The sequence below is a fragment of the Cimex lectularius genome, unplaced genomic scaffold (assembly GCF_000648675.2).
Source record: "Cimex lectularius strain Harlan isolate CLEC.00 unplaced genomic scaffold, Clec_2.1 scaffold55, whole genome shotgun sequence".
NCBI lineage: Eukaryota > Metazoa > Arthropoda > Insecta > Hemiptera > Cimicidae > Cimex > Cimex lectularius.
The window spans coordinates 1,208,894-1,228,508 of NW_019392647.1; the positions used below are offsets into that span (position 1 = coordinate 1,208,894).

At 35.1% G+C, this 19,615-nt stretch overlaps 1 protein-coding gene across 2 annotated transcripts in view; it reads left to right on the top strand.

Annotated features, from left to right (window-relative positions):
• Positions 1 to 6,576: 6,576 nt before the first annotated feature.
• LOC106668127 (ecdysone 20-monooxygenase) overlaps positions 6,577 to 19,615 on the top strand; it is a 40,916-nt gene continuing 27,877 nt past the window's right edge. The window contains exons 1-2 of one of the 2 annotated variants that reach the window (XM_014396593.2): positions 6,577 to 6,776; positions 10,046 to 10,151. In XM_014396593.2, coding sequence (XP_014252079.1) covers positions 10,075 to 10,151 — 77 coding nt within the window. In that variant the 5' untranslated portion in view covers positions 6,577 to 6,776; positions 10,046 to 10,074. Of the gene's footprint in view, positions 6,777 to 10,045; positions 10,152 to 16,647; positions 16,756 to 19,615 lie in introns of those variants that run through there. The other variant, XM_014396592.2, reaches the window with a different exon arrangement.

Consider the following 19,615-nt stretch of genomic DNA (forward strand, 5'->3'; position numbering starts at 1 on the left):
ACTATATGAAACTGTTCAAATAGATTTCTGACCTAATTTTCATTTGCGAAAACGACAGCTTTAAAAATAACTGTCGAAAAATTAGGAAGAAAATAAGCTCAAAATAATTGCTCTTTCCAAAAACCCAAACCCAACCATCCAAAGTAAGTCGATTATTTCTTTCTTAGTAGGATTCACTTTCCTACAGCAGGTAATCTAAATTAGAATTCCCTAGATTGTCCAAGCGTTACCGGTTGGGTCCAGGTTGACGCTAGTGTCCTGCGAAAGAATATAATCCTCTTTTTTAATCCTCTTTCGACCTTAAAGGGTTTCTATTACCATCAAGCCGGTTGGAAAGAGGTAGAACAATTCGTTAAATCCTCCTGGACACATAATAAATCAATAAGCTCGTTAGATTGATTATTTCCCAATGGAAGAGGGTTTCAATAACTGGTTAAAAATCAAGTCAGATTAGAAGTCAAGCAGGTACAGACGGAATATTTTTGTACCTTTTAATTTGTAACTGTTCTTGGACTACGCCCAGCATTAAAATTTGGCCAGTTTGCCCAAAAGTTGAAAGCTCTTGTAGTTGTATTGAAGAGGGTGAAATAACGTATTAGTTTAGAAGAAAAACAGCGAGGAAAATCTGACTATAGCCAACTGCAAACTATGACAAATGTTTTGTTATTTATTTGGATTTGTTTGTGTGTTTTTGGTGAGATTTCTTGAAATCTGCGAGTTTCAAACTAAACAAAAGATAAAACAATTTCACCACTGAAGATTACCCAAAACGCATGTGACAGACCAAACCAACGTCTGCGAGGGTACTCTGACCCAACAAATTGATCGGAAACGACCCAGCTACAGCCTCTCGTTTTTGCTAAATCTTTATTCAATTACGATATCCCTAATGTTATCGTAATCCATTTTTTAATAATGAAATTTTTTGAAACAATTTCCAGAGAGTTTTGCTTCTTTAATAATATTCTTCCGGCCAGAACCGAATAATTCCGGCTAATTTAGTGGGCGGTGAATATAGTGGGTGTAGCAAAATTTGCCGCCTCACTTCCGCTGCCTAATAATGATTTAACCCCCTTTTTTTATTATTGCAGACCGTTTCTCTTTGATTTGATCATTGCTGTCATTGAAATTTGCTTCTAAAATCAATTATCATCTTTAACATTTGTAAGAAAAACACATTAGATATTTTTCTTCTAAATTTATATTAGTTAAGGCAAATCTAACATTCTGTAACCCAATCCTTTCGATACGGCAGGCTCACAAATTTTAGCTGCATTTCATAATCATTAAGGAGTTTTAACCATTAAAGACTTCAATTTATCTACAGTTGATGTAATTAAAAGTTTCTTCTCCAGTCAGTTGGTAGGTATTATTTTCGAAAATTTTCCTAGTAGTCGGAAAATGATTTGAAAGCGCTCTAAACGGCGAAAATGGTGTGACGCCTCTCCTTGATCCCTTGCGTAGTAATTTAAGGATTTACACTTATTTTCATTTTACTGCTGCAGACAGTGCAGACTCCTTTTATATGACCTGTATTCGATCTAAATTAAAGTTAAGTTTCTTTAAAGTTTCTTCTCCAGCCAGCTCTTTTTCTTTTTGAGCGAATATGGAGGACTGGAGAAAATGTTGAGTTCAGCAAAGTTTGTCGTCTCACCAACGAAACCTTGCGTGATTTTTAACCCTGCTGTTATTTACCTATCCAGTTTGATTTACTGGCTGTTTCCATCTGATTATTGACTGCACTTAGCCTATCTTCTCGTAACTTTATCACTAAGAGAAACGCTGCCTCTAAATTATTATTTCTGCTAACTTGTTTCTAAGCGTTCTTTAATGTTTACCAACATAGAAAGTTTCTCACGTATTTATATATATATCTATATCAAAAGACCACCTATCGTACAGGCCTTAACATATGGTTATATCGAGACACTCGTACGATGCGATAACACTCATTGGTAATTTGGAACTCATGGCCAAACTATCTTTCGATTGAATGTAGGTCTTTTTAATTAACGAAAAGAAGAGAACGTTTATATTAAAATACGTAATATTTTCGTATCTTCACTCTTATCCAGGGGTGATAATCGTTTTCTTATTCTTATTTTTCCCTCCCTTTGTTCGTTTTTATTTTTCATGTCTAGGGTCTGTGCGGATGAATTTTTATTATACACTTTTTGTCTGAGGTTTCTGCGTATGAATCAATTAATTTTATATAACCAAAATTAAAAATTAATAAATAAATAAAAAAATTGGTTAGAAATCTGATTGGGACTTTTCAATTTTTTTGTGAAATATTACTTAATTTGATAAATATTTAGCAGCATGGGCGTCGGTTAGGGCGCTCATCACCGTGACGAAAACATAGACACCCCGGGGGTTAATATGATCTCTACTGTTGCGAACATTCGTTTAAGAAAAAAATAGCAGCAACAACACACATGCACGCTAACACAAAATTTTATAGTCTTTGCTAAACTTCAAGTTTTAAAGACGGCCGAATCGAATTTTAATTCTAAATTTATACTGGATTATAGATATTTTCATGTTAAGTTTTATCATGTTTTCTATTTTAGAAATTTTTAAGCGGTTTGGTTATAAAAATAAGACATTTTATTACCTAATTCTAAAAAACAATTGTTGAGTAGAAAAAATATAAAAAACAAAAATGTAACAAAACTTTTTGTCCCATTTAATACCGAGTATTTCCACCTCTGGCACGAATCATGTCCGTTAAACGCCTTAGCATTCCTTTACACAGATTTCTCTTAAAATCCTGAGGAATTCTTTCCCATTCATGAAGAACAGCCGATTCAAACTCTTCTAGGATGTTAGGACCTAGTTTCATTGTCGTACACGTCGTTTAAGTTGGTCCCAAATTTGTTCGATTGGGTTCAAATGTGGACTTGGAGCTGGCCACACCAAGCACTCAAGTCCAAGCTCATTCAGGTAGTCATCCACAATAAATGTTCTATAGGGCCTAATGACCTGCATTAGCAAGACTCTTTCGCCGATGTGGGGGACAAATATGTTGTTCTTCGATTATGTTTTGCCAGCACCTCCGTGTAGTTAGAGAACTTCCTTGCACAACAAACAATTATGTGTGGGCGTTTAAGAAAATTACATCCTAGAACATCAATGACGTACAATTTGTTAAGGTAAATGGAATGTGAACATTTGACTTATTTATCCCCGATGTAGTGTTTTGAAATAAATTTTTTATCTAAGGAAAAATAGAGGATTGTATGCTTTTAGGTGCTTTTTTGCTTACATAAATTTTAAAAATCGTGAATATGTTTATTTTTATCCGGAGTTTTACTTATTATTTTATTACTATTTTTTTTTGGAAGGGGAATAACAGTAATAGGCAGAATCAAAAAGAAAACTTGGGACCATTCATACAAGAAGAGTGATTCAGAAACGCACAGCTTGCACGTATTGCGGGTTTAGCATGAAGTCGTTTTAGTAGTTTCTCCGCAATATCTTATTTTCGTCTCCTTTACTTTTGTTCTTTATTATCTACAACTAAAGGCTGTAATCTAACTGTCTTACGGGATTACACCCAATATGTTATTATAAATACAGCATGTGTAGGTTTTTTACCTTAGTAGTCGACAAATAGAAAATGTGTTGGGGGCGTCGGTGGCCGCAACGGTTTAAGCATTGACACGGCGTTCATCACTATAAGGTTAAGGTCCCGCGTTCGAATCCAGTGGCCCTGCATTCCAACCCGACATACTTACAAATGTGCTTTTATTAAAAAACACTGGCACACCGAGGGTTGATATGTCCTCTACTGTTGAAAACAATTGTAAAAAAATAATCTATAACTCTATTTTAAAGTTTCAATTTTGTTCAATAAAAATCTCTCCTGATAGGCAAAATTGGTTAATTTTAGTACATTGAGTAGAAAAAAGAATGAAAGATTTATCAAGAACTTTTTCAACTTTTTAATTAACTTGGCTTGTTTCTTGAAAAAATGTTATTTAAACTTAGAATTGTTTTATATTTCCTAACGAGAGTTACATTTTCAAATAGTAAATTTTAAGACCTCAAAGAAATAGATATTTAAATTTTCCCTCAGCTATTTATTATATAAAATACACTGATAAACATCGTAATTAGTAACTTTGGTATTAACGTTATGTGTTTGTCGTAACAAATAAAGGTAAATATTGGTTTTGTTGCTTCCTTATAAGTCGTAACTAGTCTTATGTCGAATCTCAGTCTGTGGTGTTTTGAGGCCTTTGTGTATTTTTTTTTAGCTTTTCTCAACAATTGAGGCCAGTTTTCATGGAACAAAATACATTCATAACTTCAAATATTAAGTGTTTTTGGTAAATTATAAATATTTAAAAATTGGTTTAGGCGCTTTCTTATGAAGTATTAACGTCTTCTGTTTCTCGAGCTTCACACTGTGAATACAGTAGATTAAGTTTCTTGAACAAATAAGCCACTTATGTTAAGTAAAATATATTACTTTCTAATAATATTAAGTGTTGTTAATAAAAAATCAAGAAAAATAAAAATAAACCATCCGTCTGTTTTTTTTTTGTTTTTTTTGTACCCTTGGTACTTTGCACATTTTAGCACTTTTTTCCAACAATTCAGGCACTTTTAATTATTCAAAATGTGTTATTATTAAAAAAAGTGAAGATAAAAATTTGCTTTGATGATTTCTTATCTATACTAACTTTGTTTTCCGTTGCTTAAGTCGAACCTCACTGTAGAGGCCTTGTTGTAATGCACTCTCAACACGTCACACAAGAATGACACATCTACACGGAAAACAAACACAGCAACAAGCAAAAACAAAAACAGCCCTGAAGATGATCTCAATAAAGATCGAAAAGTTGGCACGAAAAAGAATTTTTTTTTCTAAAACCTACATCACACCAGACCGCATCTCACGATCTCCGAATAATCACTGTAGAGTGAGTTGATCCTTGAGTTTGAGGCATTGTATGTTTTTTTTCTAACAATTCAATCACTTTTAATTATTCAAAATGTGTTATTATTACAAAAAGGAAATATAAAAATTGGCTTTGTTGGTTTCTTATTTGTACTAACTTTGTTGTCCGTTGCTTAAGTCGAACCTCACTTTAGAGTGATGCTTTGTTGTAATGAACTCTCAACATGTCACACAAGAATGACACACTACTCGGAAAACAAACACTTTGAGCCCTGAAGATGATCACAATAAAGATCGAATCGTTGGCACGATAAAGAAAATTTTTTTCTAAAACCTACGTCACACCAGACCGCATCTCACGACCTCGAAATAATCATTGGCTAACGGTCACTAAACACCATACACTAATAAATTACATTTCTACAAACAGAACATATTATATGATACCCTAAGGTACTGCCAATCCGTGCTCACTGCCAAGCTCTAATGTCACGCATAAATCAGTACAGACTCAGCAGCTCATCTTTCTTATAATTTTCTACATCGTAAAATATACTCCTTATTTATGCCTTATTTTCTGGTGCATAATGGTATCTTTATGTACGCGATCTTTTTCCTGCCAACTCATGTGTAAGCCTAATATGACCTAGGCGTAGCCTCTTAAGTATGGCCCTTTCCTTTTCGATCCGGACTCCACAGGGACCATAGCCAGTCCATCTGGCGTAATTTGGCAGTTGGCAGGGGTCTACAGGGCACAATCAGGGCTGGCAGGGATTTCTACATTGCTCATGCTGTGCAAGCCTGAAATACTGTACGCGGCACCGGTGTGGACTCGTGAATTACGAGCGAATGATTGGGTGGTATTTGAACAAGTCTAGCGCGCAGCCCTGCTCACCGTCACCCAGGCATGTAGGACGCCCTCCACAGTAACTCTGCAAGTCATTGCTGGCCGCCCGCCTATCGGCCTAAAAGCGAAAGCTCTGTGCGCCAAATGAGAAATAAGGAACGGGCGCCCCCTTGCATTCTTGGTACGAGCAAGGAAGAAGCAGATGATTGGATGGTGAGGGAGTGGCAGCTAAGATGGGACGATTCAGCTAAGGGATGTCACACGTACCAGCTTCTCCCTAACATAGAAAATCGACTAAAGATGAAGTATCTAGCCATTGGCCATTACATGTCTCAGCTACTGACAGGACATGGAGATTTTGCTTCAAAACTCCAAGCCTTCAGACTCAAACCAAGCCCGATGAGCGAGTGCGGGGAAGAAGAAACGACGGAACACGTCTTACTAACATGTGAAAATCACATCGTTCTCCATGTACGCTGGCTCTTTGAAACAAATCTCACGATCTCCACGATAATCTCTGTAGAGTGAGTTGATCCTTGCGTTTGAGGCTTTTTATGTCTTTTTCCAACAATTCAGCCACTTTTAGTTATTCAAAATGTGTTATTATTAAAAAAAGGAAAGATACAATTAGTTTAAAAACTTTTCTCTACTATCATAAAGTGTTATTAGTTGCTTACATTTTTACCTTGTGCTCAATTCTCTTGAGAACAGACATTCCCGCAAAAGCAGGATTTCTGTTGGACCTGAGGAAATTCGACGACTTCAAACTAGATCTTTTTCACCAGGTCCCTTACCGTCCCGGAAGAAGGAAGCGATGAAGGGTCGCGCAGGGTCCTTTCGTCCCGCCTGTTGTCCAGGGTGTCCAGAAAACGAGGAGTCTATCTGGTGGGGATGAACGAGAAGAGGGGAGCCGGGTGAGGTACCGTCTTCCAGGAGGATCCTCAGTCCAAGAACGGACAGCCCGCTTACACGACCACCGCCCTCGTTGGGGAAGAAACCCCGGCTCAAGAAGAAAACGAGGTAAGTCAATTCTGCAACATAAAAAAAAATTGAATACAATTCGCAGGATGATCTTTCCATTCTTGTAAGGACATCCTTTTATTGTTTTTTTTAATCAATTTTAAACTTTTTTAAAAATACATCTAGATGATATTTTTCTACATTGCGAGCTTTGTTATTTGTAATTGAACGTAAGCGGATAGAAGTGAAAGTTTTTGTGTTTATTTTTGTATCAATCCCGGATCACATGGCCGGCCCATCGATTTCGCCTGTTGGCTCTTTGCCGCGCAAATGTTACATAAAAGTCCTGGCCACCCCCTCGTCTCTTTCGCGGGCGTTCCATTTTTGCATTTTAACACGTCCAGGTTCTCAAAAATGTGCAACCGGTCTTAGAAAATTACCCAACGTCTTTCGTCCGGAGGTGACTGCAGATTTATTTTTTTCAATCTTTCCTCAGGTTTAGCAAACAATTGATCGAAGACGTGAAAAGGGTTTAAAATTTACTAAATGTGTCAGCTTTTAACCTTAAGCCCTCTATGAAAAAATATTCAATTTTGCAACTTCAAAATCCACATCTATTTCCTGTTTATTTCTTGCTGTTTTACATGAAAAGGGCTTTACCCTTTTTCCATCTTCCCCCAGATAAATTTCCATGTTCCAAATACACCATGCCAAAGGCTGTTTACTCCTTGCGGAACATTTGCAAAATTCATTGCGAAATTTCTATGTCGAAACCTCATTTATAATTACAATTCGATTTTCCTCTATTTTTATCCGGCGAAACTTTTCAGAAAACAAACCACCCTGCTTTTGAGCGGAAAATACGTTGAATAAAACGAGTTATTAAATTTTTGATTATTTGCAGTTTATGTTAAGGGATTATCTTACATGTGAGTTTAAAAAACGTCCAAAAAACAAAACTTAATAAAGTCCATTTATCTTCTTCCATGCATAAAAATGCTGACTTGAAGATCGGCATTAATTTAAATTAATATGTTAGTGTGTGCTCAAGTACGGTATATTTTTTCATTAGCTAGTTGTTTTTTTTAGGAAAGAGGAGAGAGAGAGAGGAGAGAGAGAGAGAGAGAGAGAGAGAGAGAGAGAGAGAGAGAGAGAGAGAGAGAGAGAGAGAGACGAACAGCCATTGGAACAGTTAATATATGCAAGGAAATATTCAGAAAAAACAGCTTGACCATGCTTTTCCTCTTCTGAACAGCAGGTTCAACAAGAGGCAGAAGAGCCTCGATTTCAAAGATTTTGTCTAGAATAAAATTTTACATTGAAATGTTTTGAACAGGTCTAGTCTTATATATTTGGTTTTATAATTCTACTCGAGTCTTTCGAGAGTATCTGAGCTTTCCACTGGCCTAGTGCCCGATTTTCCATCCGAATGTTTTGCCTGATGTTGAAAATCTCAAATTTCTCTGGACCGTCTTTGCGAATGTCTCGAGAATGCCCGTGTAGATTACGGCATATTTGGGGATCAGATAGAGGGGCAAGGTTGAACAGATACGTCCGGTCAGAGATAGCTTTAAAAGTCTCTAGAACGACAACGGCTTCGGGTTAAAAAAATTACATACGCGATTGATGATTAGGTCTTTTTTGTTACAATTTACACGCTATCAAAAAATAATCATTTACTAATGGGCTTTTTAGCACGTGGGTACTGAACCGGCCTAAGGTTGACGACGGACTGACATCCTAGGAACTTCATTGAAAAACGCAGAGCTTCAAAAATAAATAATTACTAACCGAAGATTTTCAGCACTATCGAAAAGAAGTATGCTCAAACACACTCACATACTCACAAACTCGAGAAATCCATTTATACTTAATGGTTCTACTATAATAAAATAATTACTATAATTTAAACTACGAGTTTTTTAAATGAAAATCGCCCAGAAAAATCTAGCCCAGAAGATTTAAGAAGCCTTCGATTGCCCCAAATCTTCTGTCTAGCCCCGCTGTTTCTGGAATTTCACCACCTATACTCAGTGTTTTTTTTTGTCGGTTCAGAGATGAAATACAGCGAGACTCAGCAGTCCGGACGAGCGAATCCGTTTACAACAAAAAAGTGTTTTGTTTTAATCTGGGTAAAACATCAGATTTGAAATTGTATAAGATATCAAAGCTCAAACCTTTGGCTATATTAAGGAAAGATGGAGGGTATTAGAAGAACAAAATAAAAGGCGTTCAAAAGACTATATGAAATTTGATATTTTTTAAAGATATTATTAATAAAAATATAATCTATTATAAAAAACAACATGGCAGAACACAAGCTTAACGTTCTAATATCGCGGTCCGGTTGGTATAGCTGTTTAGTTCAGGCGTTTCAAAATGCCCTCAGTTAAAGAGCGCCTTTGCCAAACATTATCTGAAACATAGCGAGACTAAGTGTGCCAGAATTGATCGTTTAGTTTTAATTTTGGCTGTTCATTTATTGTTTTTTATTATGGTTAATCGAAACTGATTTCAAGTCAAACCTTGGCATTGAAAATGACTTCAAACAGAATTTGTTATTAGTTATTTTCCATTCTCACGTTTATAAACAAAATTTGAAATATTTTATTTTGAGGTTTCTTTGCCTAGGAATTGCTTTTAATCAGGACTCTACAGGTTTTTTAATGGTTTTATTGTGGAAATATTTGTCCAAAACACGTTTCGTGTTTTCCAACCTTACAGCTTTAAGCGTGGCGAATTTTTTTTTTTAAATCAGCGCTGACATCAAGCATTTTAATCTATTAAGCTCCCGATCCTACCTCAAGATCGTCTGAAAAGAAATTATATAATTTGCTGGAAGACTTATCGGAGAAATCGGTGCCTCAAGGGCGGCCAGGGTCTAGCCAAATGTCGCTATTTGAAAAATTTGAAGCCGTGGTTGTTCATGTGCGTCGTCTACATTAACAAAAAAATTCTCGCAGTGTACGAATTTGTCTCTTAAAAATCCCTTAATTAAATTTATCCTTATTATTTTTATTTTTGTAATTCTCCAGGGTTCTTAACGAAAGAGAGTTTCGCTCAAGTTTGTCGCATTGATGAAAGTTTCGGCCCTGCATCTGACTAAACCAGTTTTTTTACAACATAGCCCCACGTGACTTTCCAATGCCCGTTACCTTGCTGAATTAGTATAATACGTTGAAAAAGTCACGAATAGAGTAAATTTGGTTTGTTTTCAACTGGTACGAATAAACATCAATTGAAGAAAAAACCTATAAGTGGTTCAATTTCTCTTTATCTCTCAATATCATTATCTGGTGAATTTTTAAAAAATTTTCATTCGTTTTCAGGTATAAGCTCGACTCGGATCGTTTGTATTATGCCGTCGGGGTCCGTCATGTCTGTCAGCCTAACTGCCGCCTGCCTGTCTACCATAGCTGCAAGATTCGGTTTAAGGTATCTACACATTTTTTTCTTTTTTATATCAAAACTTAAAATTAAATTTTGGAGCGTTTTATTGTTTCCATACCAAAGAAAACGGCATTACAACTGGGAAGGTCCAATATATTCCAAAGTCTTCTCAGTTCTACTACATTTTAAAAGTATTTGACAAAAGAACGCTTTTCAAATTACATCAAAATATCATAACCCTATATTATTGAAAACTTGTCTAGTCAGTCAATTTTGAAAACACAAACTTCTGAAAGCATTTTTTAAATTAAGATATGCCGAAATAAATGCTCTATTCTTCGAAGAAATCTTCCACTCTTACGGACATGGTGCAAGATGCGTGAGTTTGATTTCTGTTTTTTCAATTGAGAGAGTTTGACCAAACGGTGTATTTCGTCGTTTGAAATAAAACCAACGCAAGTCCCACCAATATTTTGTGGCCTGACTGTAAAATTCTGGCTTCAATACTATACAAAATACATTTTAAAAATGCCCCTGGTCGCTTTGAAGACAAACAACAAAGATAAAATTGGTTTATTGTGTTCTGAAAAATGCAGAACATAAAGTTCATCAACTTCCAAGCAACTGGTCGATGAAGTTGGAAATTTTACAATTTTTGACTTTCTGCACCTTCTGACCTACTCTATACCTATATGCACCCTATAAATAATTCCATTAGACTTTGGTTTTTGTTGGAAATTGCTTGTATACTGAAGGAAAATTCACAACTTAAGGATGTGAGCATCAGAGCTAGCTTAGCTTAGCTTAGTTAGCTAGCTAGCTTTACCTACGGCACTCCTATATCTCAAATATCTCCAGCATTTTGTGAGTAGTTTTTTCATATTTAAACTTACATCTTTTCAAAATGGTGTACACATTTGGCTTTGACGTTGTGGACATGGCGATATACAAAACATCTCCTAGCCTAACCAGTAACTAACCTTTTACTGTAAACCACCTTTGACGTTTCTCGATATGCAACAACTGCCACAGCGTATGTCTCACGATGAATCAACTCTTAGAAGTATTTTAAGAAATAAGTTGAAAACAAACGACTTCATCTCGCATTAATTTAACTCTTGAGCGAACTCACCTGCTCATGTTTAACAGACGAGAGTAGAATCGCTAATTAGAGGATCTAATGGCCATCAGTCGCTCAAAAATATTATAAACAATAAATAATCACAGATTTTGTAATAGAGATTGTACTAGAACATCTATTTGAAGCTCTTTATTTTTTAAATAAAAAACTTGATAACTTTAACCTCTTCATCACCATCTTTCTCTCTTTCTTTCACTTTATTTATTCCTTTCTTGCTCTCTGTCTGTCTGTTACTCTCTCTCACACCCTCTCTCTGTCTGTCTCTCTCTTTCTCATTTTCTTTCTCTTCCTCCCTCTCTCTCTCTCTCTCTATTTCTCTCTCTTAATCATTTTCTCTCCCCCTCTCTCTTTTATGCTGAGTCTCTTCCCCAGTTCTCTCTCTCTCTCTCTCTATCTATCTATCTATCTATCTATCTATATTGAACTCGAATATTAACTAAGATTGTATAAATCTGAATTATACAAATGTCACACAAATTAACACAGAATAAAAAAAATGCATTGTTTGTAATTGTATAAAATTATGCCGTTGAATGTTAGAGTGGTCAGTGTATGACCAAATTCTGCGACAGTAAATCAAACCGCATTTATTCTTTCTCTCTATCTCTTTCATCTCTTTCTTTTCATTCTCCTTCTTCTCTCCCTCTATTTCTTTTTCTCTCTCTCTTTCTTTCTCTCCCCTCTCACTTTCTATCCCTCATTCTTTCTCTCTTTTTTCCCCCTTCTCTCTCTCTCTCTCTCTCTCTCTCTCTTTTTTTGTTTTTACAAGGGTTTGCACAACAGAGGTCATATAAACCCTCAGGGGCCGTTTTTGAAAAAAAAGCTCATTTGTAAGTATGTCGGGTTCGAATGCAGGGCCGCTGGATTCGAACCCGGGACCTTTACCTTACAGTGAAGAGCGCCGTGTCAACGCCTAAACTGTTGCGGCCACCGTCGCCCCCCTAATACTTGCTATTATCATGAAAATAGTACGATTATATACAAGCATGGTACAGGCATCTGCTGGAGGTCGTTGTTAAAGTAGAAACATAAATTTTGTTACATGTTTATTATTATATAGTTCTGGGTTTTAATTGAAGTCGGCAATTTTTAAAAATGGCCAAGCGAAACGTGACGGTTACAAATTTTAATCGAACCGTCGCAGGCGTGACCGTGGCAAACTCGCTCGCGGATGTCAGACCCTTTCCTCTTATCAACTTAAGATATAATTAGTTAAAACCCCATGTGAAAATACTAATCCAGTCACGATGGATCATAACATATGATGACGTACGTTTATTGAAATCTGTTTTGAACAATTTGTCAATTTTTTACATCTGCTTCTGTTGATTGTTTCCGCTATTAAAAGTTTTCAACAGATCCTGAGTATTTTTTGGTTAAGTTAGGCAAATGCCAACCAAACAAACCTTTTAAATCCTTAGAAATGATGAATGGTGGAATGAGTGCGGTGTTCAATTCTTTTTAAAAAGATAGTTCCTACTCACAGTAAGCGTACTAACTGTGAGTAGGAACTATTTTTTTTAAAGGATTTAAATCCTTGGTTTGCAGCTTTGTACTGGAATTTTATCACTTAAAAACTATGTTATTAAGATGCACAAATCGTTTAGAATAAAAATAAATTTAATATTGCATAGTCTAGCATATTAATATATGGAAATTATTTGTAATGCTTTTTGCTTTTTTTTTAAAATAAAATGAGGTGTAAATTCTGTTGAAACTTGGTGATTGACAATAAAAAATTGATATAGAAAAAAGTAGTGCTAATATATAACAAAATCGACCCGACTGCTCAGGAGCGTTCCGGTCTAGTTGAGGCAAGTAGTGAATAATCCTTTCGTCCGTAAATATAATTTGAAGTTGTAAGTAGCCAACCGAGAAAAATTAAACAATCAGGGCTGACTGGGCTTTTTTCGTTTTATCTGATGGTGTAAAAAAATGGGACACTGTAGTTAAATGATGTAATAAAATATAACACATATTTGCCCATTTAAATCCGAACTATATTATCTGGCTAAAGGATTTCGGTAAAAAATTATTAATAGAAAGTCCAAATTATTTTTCTTGATAAAGTAATCAAGCATCTTGCGAAAGATGTCCAACTTTTTTGCTTAACAGAACATTACAATTCAGACACAGATGATCAGGAGAAAAAACAAACAGATACAGATGTGGACAAAAAAATGTAATTTAATGTAAATTAACGTAAATAAGGAGTTGTTTCCATGAAGGAACCCTCTCCTCTTTGCTATCGTAAATTTCTTGATAACAATAAATCTGTTATATAAAGAAGAGAAAAACGTAGAGCGCCGTGGAAAAAAAATCAATGGGCCCGTATCAGTGTGATTAACCCGAAAAGTATCGTGCAGGAATATAAATTTCGACATTTTTTTTTTTTTGGTACGATATCCATTGGCCGAAAATGCCGATATTGTAACGAGCTTACGTAAGGGAGGACCGGCATGTTAATTTAATTTATTCCATGGGCAGTCTTTTCGTTGTTTTATCTTTGTAATTAGATTTTATTACCATCTCTTACCATCGGGTAGATCAAGAACTGCTCCATACCGATGCTGTCAAAATTTTCCATTGATTAGTTTCAATTAGAGAAAGGGATAAGAAAATAACAACCATAGAAAATAACAAATACAAATGTAACTAATATTCATTCTATAAGACATTTTTATGATTAATATAACAAGCAACTAAGTCAGTCAATAATAATTGTTACAAGAGAACAATGTAGTGAAATTTACATATATTATAGGTCGACGCGTATAAATTTAACGAGATATTTGTTGAGTATGGTGGTTTGGTTGAATTTGAAAGGTGAAATTCAAAACAGAAACTGCGTATGATGTGCTGTCAAAAGGGCGACATAAATGACTTCTTTTACAACTAACGAGAATAAAGAGATTGACAGAGAGAGCGAGAAAGAAAGAAAGAGAGAGAGAGAGAGAGAGAGAGAGAGAGAGAGAGAGAGAGAAAGAGCGAGTGAGAAGAAAGAGATAGAGATAGAGAGAGGTCAGGAAAGAGTAAGTGAGAGAGCGAGAGAGAGAGTGAGAGAGAGAGAGAGAGAGAGAGAGAGAGAGAGAGAGAATGAGCGAGAGAAGCTGAATTTGGAGAGATTGACTATGCATAAAAAATTAATTAACTTGTTCGAATTGGTGGTGTATTTTGACATTTTGACTAAAATGGCCTATTCTGTTTATGGGACTGAAATTATATTAAGAAAAGTCTAAATTGTAAAAAATAAATTCATTAAAAGCCAAATTTTATTTGATTTGCTTAGAATGAATTTTCATTTAAAAAAATAACTTGTTTGGCTGACTATTTGAAACTGTTAGCTAAACTTGTTGGAATTTGAAATTTTGGCTAAAATTATCTAATCTGATGATGGCGCACTGCAATGAAACTCTGAATTTGGTGAATCTAAATCTACATTCTAGTAGACGAGGTGAAATTGGTGAGGTCGGTGATTCTATTAAAACACATACTTGCCACTTTTGGCGGGGTTTCTATTCTAAATTGTGACAATTTGGTCGTTACTGGTGCTTGAACAGACAAAACCAGCGAGGATAGGCAGGCCAAAGTATTTGACGAACAAATTCCAGGTTCAACCCACAAACCACGCAGAGATTTTGACGCAGTTTTTAAGAATTTCAAGTCTGCAGGCACTACTTTATTTATTTTCAGGTTTCTTGTTTGACTTCTTTACTATTAGTACTTCCTATTCTTAGTATTATTTTGAATATATGGAGTGTCGTTAGGATTGGGCAAACTGAAGGGCCAGGCGTGTAAAATCATTGCTGCTGTTTTTGTTTGTGTTTTCACGAAATTAATAAGTCGGTCACAGTACGATTGAGAAGTAATGAACTTCACCTTGGGGCCAGAAGGAATAATGGGCCCCCCACTGTCGTCCAGCAGACACATTAGTTTTTACGGGCAGAATTTGTTTTGATCTTCTGGCCAGGACGTTTCTGTTCTGCATACGGCTTACCCAGAACCCTTAATGCTTCCCGACCTACAGTACTCCACATGACCCGTTTTGAAAGGTCTCCGAGGAACTTTTTTTACCTATAACTGCGCCAACTTTGCTGTCATGTTTTACCCTGCCCATGAAGAGTTAGTGGTACGTTTTTATTTCCCTCTTGGATCAACAATCAAGGAAGTTCCCAGTTATTCCAAACCAAAAATGTTGGAAATCAACTTTTAAAAATTCTAGTTTTTGAATATAGTGATTTTTCTTTTAATTAAATCTTGCATAAGGTATACTTTTTTATAAATAAACCATAATATTTCTCTATGTAGTATAATTTTAACGTCTGGTTGAACAATTATGCAAAAACCTACCATTTCAGTAAGACTTGATCAACAGAGATATCAGAGGTCAATGTTGACGGTCGTAATTAATTTGTAAACACGAGAGGGTACTTCTCTCATTGTCGGCTTCTCTATTGAACCAGGACCCCTCAACGTCTAATATATTTCACAAATAGCATTGAATGGCTGAATAGGTTCTTGTAAATTTCACATTTCAATTGTTATTTATCTCGTTATAAATAAATTAATAAAAAAATATCTTGTGAATAACACGTGCGCAAAAAAATCAAGATTTGGGAATCAACAGGTGGAGGGGAGACGACATCCGAATCGCAAAATATTGGCTATCCGTGATTAGGCTGGAGATATAGATAGAAAAATAACAAAAAAATGCACGATAACAGCAGAAAAAGATTTTTTTTTGAATGCCTGATAATATCTCACCTGATATTTTACAATGTTTTTCGATTCTTTGATTTCTCACATTTTATTTGTATATTTTTCTCTCTCTCACTCCTTTTTTCACATCTCTCCTTTCCTTCTTTCTTTCACATCGTTTCTTTCTCACACTTTCTCTGAACCTTCTCATCTCTTTTCAATATGTTTTTTAAATTTGTTTTTCTCTCATACTTTCTTTCGCCATCTTTGCTGGTTTCTGTCCCTCTCGCTTTCCCCCAAGCACTTTTTTGTCTTTCTCACATTATCGCTCTTCCTTCTTATTTTTTATTTTTGTTAAGGTCACAGTAGACTAAAATTTCTCTCTCTCTCTCTCTCTCTCTCTCTCTCTCTCTATCTATCTATCTATCTATCTATCTATCTATCTATCTATCTCTATCTATCTATCTATCTATCTCTCTCTCTCTCTTTCTCCTCTTCTTTCTTTCTCTTTTACCCCTTTATATATTATTTCGTATATTTAAAACAAAATTAAACTGTATGTTTGTGTAGAAAACTTAATGCGCCAAGTGGTTTCTTCACTATTTTGACTAACACACACTCTCAGGCATACTTGTTGAAGAAATAAATAAATACAACACAGATGATTTTTATCTCATGTTTTGTTTACACGAGGGGAAGGAACAAGGATTGAAAGATTGTTATCGGCATATCGTACCCCAGCATCCTGCAAAAATAAAATCGTGAACTGTTCAACATGAATGCACTTCAGCTAGTTTACCACAATCTAAGGTGAGCTGGAATTTCTTAACAAAAACAAAAAGAGAAAAACCTCCCTTTTGCAGCGTGTTTCAGGGCTGGAAAATCCACGACGGGGAAAAAATTCATGCTGAAAATAATCACGTGAAAGATTTCAATAATATTCTTGCCGAACAAACAATGGAAATACTGGGAGAATTAAATATTGTTAATTGCACCGTTTAGTTTTCAATTTTTCCCTCTCTTACTGAAAAGAGAGCCAGTTTAGTCAGTCATTAGGTCTTGGGGAATGCCTCGAGGTTATCGGCTTTCTTTAGAAAGAACTAAAAGAACGTCCTTTATCGTCCATTTAGACAAATTAAACTCGAATATATTTTCATTTCGGCGTAGAACTTTTTATTTATTTATTTATTTTTTTTAGTTTCGTACTTAAATTTATTAGGTAATAAAATTTGCTTAATAAAAGCATATCAACACCCAACTTCTAGATGGTATTGAAAATATAAACTTATTAGGTTATCATTTCGTTTTTTAATGATTTTTTTTCTTTCATAAAGTGTGCAGTATTTTTTGATATTTTATAGAAGGATGATCCTACTTATTCCTGTTTTTATATTAGCTTTGTTCTGAAAAAATTTAACATCGATTTGAAACACAATAACTTTTGCAACAATGACCAAATAAAAAGTATTGTTTTTTAATATAAAGACAAATCAAGAAAGAGGGAAATAAAGTGAGTAAATGATAGAGGAGAGAGGTACTGAGAGAAATGTTAAATAAATTCATGCATTGATTGATAGGTAGAGTAAGTTTCACAAGGGACTTAGCTCCTTGCAAAGTAGGTCAAAATTTTAATTTTGAGAAAAATAATACAGATTCGTTTTAAGTACCCTTTAAAATTCTTAACTACTAAGTTTCTGTAAGAAGGAAATTATGTGATATATACTACAACAGGGGCAACTAAGCCCCCCCCTTTTTTTACGAGGGTTCGCAACAGCAGAAGTTATATCAACCCTCGGGTGTCGGTGTTTTTGAAAAAAAAAACCGCTGGATTCTAACCCGGACCTTTACCTTACAGTGATGAGCGCCGTGTCAACGCCTAAATCGTTGCGGCCACCGATGCCTCCTAAAGACAGTTAATAACAATTGTTACAATGAGAACAATTTGGTGAAAATATTTGTGGAGTTAAAATTTCAATATAAGCCGACGCATATGATTTGAAAAGGTATTTGTTGATTCTGTTAGGTTGGTTGAATTTGGCGAAATTCAAAAACACACAAGCTAGGACTGATGGGTTATAAAAAAACGGCAATGCCTAATTTGTCAAATCTGTAGTGGAATTTTATATGATATGCCGAAACATATTTGGTGAAGATAGTGAGTTGTATAGTAAAGGATATTTGTTAGGATTGTTGGCGGAGGTATTATCTTCATTGGATTGCTGTTGAAATTTATGGAGCTGAAATTTAATTAAAACTGTCGAAGTTTTGGACTTTAGACCGATTAGACCACTGTTGAAGTCCAAGTCTAATTAGTGGAGGTATAATTTTTATTACATTGCTGTTAAAATTGTAGAACTGAGTTATAATTAAAGCTTGAAGTTTTGGACTTTAGACCGATTAGACCACTGTTGAAGTCCAAGTCTAGGTAGTGGATGTATAATCTTTATTAGATTGCTGTTAAAATTGTAGAACTGAGTTTTAATTAAAACTTATAGTTTTGGTCTTTTATTAGAAGAAGAAGAAGATTAGAAAGAAGTACAAGTCTAATTGGAGAGTTGGTGTCCTATATGTGTATACTACGTCGAAACTGTTGGTTGGATATGTTATTATAATGCACATATTTGACGAAATCGGTGGGAGAAGAATTAAAACTTTTGTTAAAAATGAAATAGGTGAAATCTCGGTAGGATTGTAAAAAATACACTCTGTTGAATTTGGGGCATTCTAGTGAAATGACAGTGTTTACTAATGTGTGCTCCAATTTATTTTTAAAAAAAGTGTGTGTGTGTGTTTTTAGAGAGAGGGAGAGAGAGAGAGAGAGAGAGAGAGAGAAAGAGTGAGTGAGAGAGATGAGGGAGGTAGAGATTGATTGATTGAACGATTTAGAAACACACGCAAAGTTAAGACTGACGTATAATTGTAATGTATAATGATGTACAATGTGTGGAAGGGACTGAGTAAGAGAGGAGAGAGGGAGTGAGAGAAATAGTGGATAAATTCATATATGGATTGATAGATAGAGTAAGTTACACAAGGAACTTACGTTTCGATGAAAGTAGTCAAAATTTTTATATTGGAAAAAACAATTTTTTTTTTTGTTGATTTGTTTTAAGTACCCTTTAAAGTTCTTAAATACGAATTTTCATTACATATTGTTTACATAAACGTTATAAATTTAAAAAATTATTTACCATGTATGTAATTATATTTAAAACATCAATTTGTCAAAAAATAATGATGGATTTTTGCATGTACATAACTTTTTAATAAATAAATATTTTTTTTATTAAGAAGGCAAGTTTGATTAAGAAAAACGGATATTTCCAGTCGGCTGGGAAAGAATCTTGATCCTAGGGCTTGATAATTGCTAGATCAGCAGATTACTCCGATTTCTTGCATCTGGTAGTTGCAGTTCGGCTTGCGGCGGACCGTTATCCCGATTTGTAGTTCTTGTTGCTAACGGTTGTCTAACCCGACGAGGATGCAACGTTACGTCGTCTCAGGGCACGTCTCCGGCGTTTTATAAATAAGCCACATCGCGATAGGACGTACTTTCTATCGTTTCAACGTGCAATTTATATCGAAAGTTTAAATTCTTTCCATTTTACTATTTGACTATCACAAAAGACGGGTTGAGTGATACTGACAGACCGTTTCTGTGCAAATTTCC